This window comes from Oncorhynchus nerka, linkage group LG4, assembly GCF_034236695.1.
Source record: "Oncorhynchus nerka isolate Pitt River linkage group LG4, Oner_Uvic_2.0, whole genome shotgun sequence".
Classification (NCBI taxonomy): domain Eukaryota; kingdom Metazoa; phylum Chordata; class Actinopteri; order Salmoniformes; family Salmonidae; genus Oncorhynchus; species Oncorhynchus nerka.
The window spans coordinates 77,029,372-77,037,549 of NC_088399.1; the positions used below are offsets into that span (position 1 = coordinate 77,029,372).

Below are 8,178 nucleotides of genomic sequence, written 5' to 3' on the forward strand. Positions count from 1 at the left end.
TCCCCTCTCCTCTCCACCATCGTCCCCTCTCCTCCCCACCATCGTCCCTCTCCTCCCACCACCATCATCCCCTCTCCTCCCCACCATCGTCCCTCTCCTCCCCACCCATCGTCCCTCCTCCCCACCATCATCCCCTCCTCACCTCCCCTCCTCCCCACCATCGTCCCTCTCCTCTCCACCACCATCATCCCCTCTCCTCCCCACCATCGTCCCCCCCCTCTCCCCACCATCCCCTCTCCTCCCCACCATCGTCCCCTCTCCTCCCCACCATCGTCCCCTCCTCATCTCCCACCATCATCCCTCTCCTCCCCACCATCGTCCCCTCTCCTCCCCACCACCGTCCCCTCTCCTCCCCACCATCGTCCCTCTCCCCCCACCATCGTCCCCTCTCCTCTCCACCATCGTCCCCTCTCCTCCCCACCATCGTCCCCTCTCCTCCCCACCATCGTCCCCTCTCCTCCCCACCATCATCCCCTCTCCTCCCCACCATCGTCCCCTCTCCTCCCCACCACCGTCCCTCTCCTCTCCACCACCATCATCCCCTCTCCTCCCCACCATCGTCCCCTCTCCTCCCCACCATCATCCCTCTCCTCTCCACCATCGTCCCCTCTCCTCCCCACCATCATCCCCTCTCCTCTCCCCACCATCATCCCCTCTCCTCCCACCACCGTCCCCTCTCCTCCCCACCATCGTCCCCTCTCCTCTCCCCACCATCATCCCCTCTCCTCCCCACCATCGTCCCCTCTCCTCCCCACCATCATCCCCTCTCCTCTCCACCATCATCCCCTCTCCTCCCCACCATCGTCCCCTCTCCTCTCCCCACCATCGTCCCTCTCTCCTCCCCACCATCGTCCCCTCTCCTCCCCACCATCGTCCCCTCTCCTCCCCACCATCGTCCCCTCTCCTCCCCACCATCGTCCCCTCTCTCCCACCATCTCCCTCTCCTCCCCACCATCGTCCCCTCTCCTCCCCACCATCGTCCCTCTCCTCTCTCCGTCCCCCCCACCACCATCGTCCCTCTCCTCCCCACCATCGTCCCCTCTCCTCCCCACCATCGTCCCCTCTCCTCCCCACCATCGTCCCCTCTCCTCCCCACCATCGTCCCCTCTCCTCCCCACCATCGTCCCCTCTCCTCCCCCCACCGGAGTCCCTCTCCTCTCCACCATCGTCCCCTCTCCTCCCCACCATCGTCCCCTCTCCTCCCCACCATCGTCCCCTCTCCTCCCCACCATCGTCCCCTCTCCTCTGCACCATCGTCCCCTCTCCTCCCCACCATCATCCCCTCTCCTCTCCACCATCGTCCCCTCTCCTCCCACCATCAGTCCCCTCTCCTCCCCACCATCGTCCCCTCTCCTCCCCACCATCTCCCCACCACCATCATCCCCTCTCCTCTCCACCACCGTCCCCTCTCCTCCCCACCACCGTCCCCTCTCCTCTCCACCATCATCCCCTCTCCTCCCCACCATCGTCCCCTCTCCTCCCCACCATCATCCCCTCTCCTCCTCCACCACCGTCCCTCTCCTCCCCACCATCGTCCCCTCTCCTCCCCACCATCGTCCCCTCTCCTCCCCACCATCGTCCCCTCTCCTCCCCACCATCGTCCCTCTCCTCCCCACCATCGTCCCTCTCCTCCCCACCATCAGCCCCTCTCCTCTCCACCATCGTCCTCTCTCTCCTCTCCACCCAGTCCCCTCTCCTCCCCACCGTCCCCTCTCCTCCCCACCATCGTCCCCTCAGGTCCCCTCTCCTCCCCACCATCGTCCCCCTCCCCACCATCATCCCTCTCCTCCCCACCATCGTCCCCTCTCCTCCCACCATCATCCCCTCTCCTCCCCACCATCGTCCCCTCTCCTCCCCCACCATCGTCCCTCTCCTCCCCACCATCGTCCCTCTCCTCCCCACCATCGTCCCCTCTCCTCCCCACCATCGTCCCTCTCCTCTCCACCATCGCCCCCTCTCCTCTCCACCATCGTCCCCTCTCCTCTCCACCATCATCCCCTCTCCTCTCCACCACCGTCCCCTCTCCTCCCCACCATCGTCCCTCTCCTCTCCACCACCATCATCCCCTCTCCTCCCCACCATCGTCCCTCTCCTCCCCACCATCGTCCCCTCTCCTCCCCACCATCGTCCCCTCTCCTCTCCACCATCGTCCCTCTCCTCCCCACCATCGTCCCTCTCCTCCCCACCATCGTCCCTCTCCTCCCCACCATCGTCCCCTCTCCTCCCCACCACCATCGTCCCCTCTCCTCCCCACCATCGTCCCCTCTCCTCCCCACCATCGTCCCTCTCCTCCCCACCACCATCGTCCCTCTCCTCCCCACCATCGTCCCCTCTCCTCCCCACCATCGTCCCCTCTCCTCCCCACCATCGTCCCCTCCCCATCGTCCCTCCTCCCCACCATCGTCCCTCTCCTCCCCACCATCGTCCCCTCTCCTCCCCACCATCGTCCCCTCTCCTCCCCACCACCATCGTCCCCTCTCCTCCCCACCATCGTCCCCTCTCCTCCCCACCATCGTCCCTCTCCTCCCCACCATCGTCCCTCTCCTCCCCACCATCGTCCCCCTCCTCTCCACCATCGTCCCCTCTCCTCCCCACCATCGTCCCCTCTCCTCCCCTCGTCCTCTCCTCTCCACCACCATCATCCCCTCTCCTCCCCACCATCGTCCCCTCTCCTCCCCACCATCATCCCCTCTCCTCCCCACCATCGTCCCCTCTCCTCTCCCTCCCCATCGTCCCTCTCCTCTCCACCATCGTCCCCTCTCCTCCCCACCATCGTCCCTCTCCTCTCCACCACCGTCCCCTCTCCTCCCCACCACCGTCCCCTCTCCTCTCCACCACCATCATCCCTCTCCTCCCCACCATCGTCCCCTCTCCTCCCCACCATCGTCCCTCTCCTCCCCACCATCGTCCCCTCTCCTCCCCACCATCGTCCCCTCTCCTCTCCACCATCGTCCCCTCTCCTCCCCACCATCGTCCCTCTCCTCCCACCATCGTCCCCTCTCCTCCCCACCATCGTCCCCTCTCCCCCCACCATCGTCCCCTCTCCTCCCCACCACCATCGTCCCTCTCTCCCCACCATCGTCCCCTCTCTCCCCACCATCGTCCCCTCTCCTCCCCACCATCGTCCCCTCTCCTCCCCACCATCGTCCCCTCTCCTCCCCACCATCGTCCCCTCTCCTCCCCACCATCGTCCCCTCTCCTCTCCACCATCGTCCCCTCTCCTCCCCACCATCGTCCCCTCTCCTCCCCACCATCGTCCCCTCTCCTCCCCACCATCGTCCCCTCTCCTCCCCACCACCATCGTCCCCTCTCCTCCCCACCATCGTCCCCTCTCCTCCCCACCATCGTCCCTCTCCTCCCCACTATCGTCCCTCTCCTCCCCACCATCGTCCCCTCTCCTCCCCACCATCGTCCCCTCTCCTCCCCACCATCGTCCCTCTCCTCCCCACCACCGTCCCCTCTCCTCTCCACCACCATCATCCCTCTCCTCCCCACCATCGTCCCCTCTCCTCCCCACCATCATCCCCTCTCCTCTCCACCACCGTCCCCCCCTCTCCCTCCCCACCATCGTCCCCTCACCTCCCCACCATCGTCCCCTCTCCTCCCCACCATCGTCCCCTCTCCTCCCCACCATCGTCCCCTCTCCTCCCCACCATCGTCCCTCTCCTCTCCACCATCGTCCCCTCTCCTCCCCACCATCGTCCCTCTCCTCCCCACCATCATCCCCTCTCCTCCCACCATCGTCCCCTCTCCTCCCCACCATCGTCCCTCTCCTCCCCACCATCGTCCCCTCTCCTCCCCACCATCGTCCCCTCTCCTCCCCACCATCGTCCCTCTCCTCCCCACCATCGTCCCCTCTCCTCCCCACCATCATCCCTCTCCTCTCTCACCACCGTCCCTCTCCTCCCCACCACCGTCCCCTCTCCTCTCCACCAACATCATCCCCTCTCCTCCCCACCATCGTCCCCCTCTCCTCCCCACCGTCCCTCTCCTCCCCACCACCGTCCCCTCTCCTCCCCACCATCAGCCCCTCTCCTCTCCACCATCGTCCTCTCTCCTCTCCACCACCGTCCCCCCCTCTCCCTCTCCTCCCACCATCGTCCCCCTCTCCTCTCCCCTCTCCTCCCCACCATCGTCCCCTCTCCTCCCCACCATCATCCCCTCTCCTCCCCACCATCATCCCCTCTCCTCCCCACCATCATCCCCTCTCCTCCCCACCACCGTCCCCTCTCCTCCCCACCATCGTCCCCTCTCCTCCCCACCACCGTCCCCTCTCCTCCCCACCATCGTCCCCTCCCTCCTCCCCCACCATCGTCCCCTCTCCTCCCCACCATCGTCCCTCTCCTCCCCACCATCGTCCCCCTCTCCTCCCCACCATCGTCCCCTCTCCTCTCCACCATCGTCCCCTCTCCTCCCCACCATCGTCCCCTCTCCTCTCCACCATCGTCCCCTCTCCTCCTCACCATCAGCCCCTCTCCTCCCCACCATCGTCCCCTCTCCTCCCCACCATCATCCCCTCTCCTCTCCACCACCATCATCCCCTCTCCTCTCCAGCACCGTCCCCTCTCCTCCCCACCACCGTCCCCTCTCCTCTCCACCACCATCATCCCCTCTCCTCCCCACCATCGTCCCTCTCCTCCCCACCATCATCCCTCTCTCTCTCCACCACCGTCCCCTCTCCTCCCCACCACCGTCCCCTCTCCTCTCCACCACCATCATCCCCTCTCCTCCCCACCATCGTCCCCTCTCCTCCCCACCATCGTCCCCTCTCCTCCCCACCATCGTCCCCCTCTCCACCATCGTCCCCTCTCCTCCCCACCATCGTCCCCTCTCCTCCCCACCATCGTCCCCTCTCCTCCCCACCACCATCGTCCCTCTCCTCCCCACCATCATCCCCTCTCCTCCCCACCACCGTCCCTCTCCTCTCCACCATCGTCCCTCTCCTCCCCACCATCGTCCCCTCTCCTCCCCACCATCGTCCCCTCTCCTCCCCACCATCGTCCCCTCTCCTCTCCACCATCGTCCCCTCTCCTCCCCACCATCGTCCCCTCTCCTCCCCACCACCGTCCCCCCTCCTCTCCCCACCATCATCCCCTCTCCTCCCCACCATCGTCCCCTCTCCTCCCCACCATCATCCCCTCTCCTCCTCCACCACCGTCCCCTCTCCTCCCCACCATCGTCCCTCTCCTCCCCACCATCATCGTCCCCTCTCCTCCCCACCATCGTCCCTCTCCTCCCCACCATCGTCCCTCTCCTCCCCACCATCGTCCCCTCTCCTCTCCACCATCGTCCCCTCTCCTCCCCACCATCGTCCCTCTCCTCCCCACCTATCATCCCCTCTCCTCCCCACCATCGTCCCCTCTCCTCTCCACCATCGTCCCCTCTCCTCCCCACCATCGTCCCCTCTCCTCCCCACCACCGTCCCTCTCTCCTCCCCACCATCGTCCCTCTCCTCCCCACCACCGTCCCCTCTCCACCACCATCATCCCCTCTCCTCTCCACCATCGTCCCTCTCCTCCCCACCATCGTCCCTCTCCTCCCCACCATCGTCCCTCTCCTCTCCACCATCGTCCCTCTCCTCCCCACCATCGTCCCCTCTCCTCCCCACCATCGTCCCCTCTCCTCCCCACCATCGTCCCTCTCCTCCCCACCATCGTCCCCTCTCCTCCCCACCATCGTCCCCTCTCCTCCCCACCATCGTCCCTCTCCTCCCCACCATCGTCCCCTCTCCTCTCCACCATCGTCCCCTCTCTCCCTCCTCCTCCCCACCATCGTCCCTCTCCTCCCCCCACCATCGTCCTCTCTCCTCACCACCATCGTCCCTCTCCTCTCCACCATCGTCCCTCTCCTCCCCACCATCGTCCCCTCTCCTCCCCACCACCATCGTCCCCTCTCCTCCCCACCATCGTCCCCTCTCCTCCCCACCACCGTCCCCTCTCCTCTCCACCATCGTCCCCTCTCCTCCCCACCATCGTCCCCTCTCCTCCCCACTATCGTCCCCTCTCCTCCCCACCATCGTCCCCTCTCCTCTGCACCATCGTCCCCTCTCCTCTCCACCATCGTCCCCTCTCCTCTCCACCATCGTCCCCTCTCCTCCTCACCATCAGCCCCTCTCCTCCCCACCATCGTCCCCTCTCCTCTCCAGCACCTTCCCCTCTCCTCCCCACCATCGTCCCTCTCCTCCCCACCATCGTCCCTCTCCTCCCCACCATCGTCCCTCTCCTCTCCACCATCGTCCCCTCTCCTCCCCACCATCGTCCCTCTCCTCCCCACCATCGTCCTCTCTCCTCACCACCATCGTCCCCCCTCTCCTCTCCACCATCGTCCCCTCTCCTCCCCACCATCGTCCCCTCTCCTCCCCACCATCGTCCCCTCTCCTCCCCACCACCATCGTCCCTCTCCTCCCCACCATCGTCCCCTCTCCTCCCCACCACCGTCCCCTCTCCTCTCCACCATCGTCCCCTCTCCTCCCACCATCGTCCCCTCTCCTCCCCACTATCGTCCCCTCTCCCCCACCATCGTCCCCTCTCCTCTCCACCATCGTCCCCTCTCCTCTCCACCATCGTCCCCTCTCCTCTCCACCATCGTCCCCTCTCCTCCTCACCATCAGCCCCTCTCCTCCCCACCATCGTCCCCTCTCCTCCCCACCATCATCCCCTCTCCTCTCCACCACCATCATCCCCTCTCCTCTCCAGCACCGTCCCCTCTCCTCCCCACCACCGTCCCTCTCCTCTCCACCACCATCATCCCCTCTCCTCCCCACCATCGTCCCCTCTCCTCCCCACCATCATCCCCTCTCCTCTCCACCACCGTCCCCTCTCCTCCCCACCACCGTCCCCTCTCCTCTCCACCAACATCATCCCTCTCCTCCCCACCATCGTCCCTCTCCTCTCCACCACCGTCCCCTCTCCTCCCCACCACCGTCCCCTCTCCTCCCCACCATCGTCCCCTCCGTCCCCTCTCCTCCCCACCATCGTCCCCTCTCCTCCCCACCATCATCCCCTCTCCTCCCCACCATCATCCCCTCTCCTCCCCACCACCGTCCCCTCTCCTCCCCACCATCGTCCCCTCTCCTCCCCACCATCGTTCCCTCTCCTCTCCACCACTCGTCCCCTCTCCTCCCCACCATCGTCCCCTCTCCTCTCCACCATCGTTCCCTCTCCTCTCCACCATCGTCCCCCTCTCCTCCCCACCATCGTCCCCTCTCCTCTCCACCATCGTCCCCTCTCCTCCCCACCATCGTCCCCTCTCCTCCCCACTATCGTCCCCTCTCCTCTCCACCATCGTTCCCTCTCCTCTCCACCATCGTCCCCTCTCCTCCCCACCACCTTCCCCTCTCCTCCCCACTATCGTCCCCTCTCCTCTCCACCATCGTTCCCTCTCCTCTCCACCATCGTCCCCTCTCCTCTCCACCATCGTCCCCTCTCCTCCCCACCATCGTCCCCTCTCCTCCCCACCATCGTCCCCTCTCCTCCCCACTATCGTCCCCTCTCCTCTCCACCATCGTTCCCTCTCCTCTCCACCATCGTCCCCTCTCCTCTCCACCATCATCCCCTCTCCTCCTCACCACCATCCCCTCTCCTCCTCGTCCTGTCTGTTTTTTATATAACCATTACTTAACCAGGAATAATAACCAGAAGGTTAGAAACCTATTTTTGCAAGCGGGATCGTGCAAAGTACATTTCCCTTTAAATAAAGTATTCAGTTATTCATTAAAGTAGGTTAAAGCATTCATTACCCCCCCCCAGGCCCAGCTGGAGGCCCAGAGGGCGACGGGGGAGTTTCAGAGGGCGGTGGAGATCCTGGGGGCGGCTAAAGAGACCATCGCCCTGGCAGAGGAGAGACTCCTGGAGGAGGACAGCAGACAGTTTGATTCAGCCTGGCAGGAGATGCTCAACCACGCCACCAACAGGGTGGGTAAACACACAGTCTTGGTCCTGGAAAGGTACAGTGTGTGCAGACTGTGACTGACTGGGTTTGTTAGCTTGATTAGGCATTTGTAGTAGCAATGGTCATCAAAATTGTTAAAAGGTTTTAAAACAAGTCTAATAAATACAACAGTTGGACAATGGATGAAGATACTCCGAACCTTTATAATTTTTAAAATACATCAGATATTGACGGAATTATTGCAGATAAAAACATTTTACTGGCACAGACAAATAGTGAATGTAGTTT

General features: G+C 64.7%; 1 protein-coding gene across 2 annotated transcripts in view; it reads left to right on the forward strand.

The window, feature by feature from the left end:
* LOC115124996 (SH3 domain-binding protein 5-like) overlaps positions 1–8,178 on the forward strand; it is a 40,134-nt gene that overhangs the window by 26,376 nt on the left and 5,580 nt on the right. The window contains exon 4 of one of the 2 annotated variants that reach the window (XM_065017887.1): positions 7,749–7,913. The exons of the other annotated variant lie outside the window; for it this stretch is intronic. Within the exon in view, the coding sequence (XP_064873959.1) occupies positions 7,749–7,913 (165 nt within the window). The remainder of the gene's footprint in view (positions 1–7,748; positions 7,914–8,178) is intronic. 2 annotated transcript variants of the gene reach the window in all.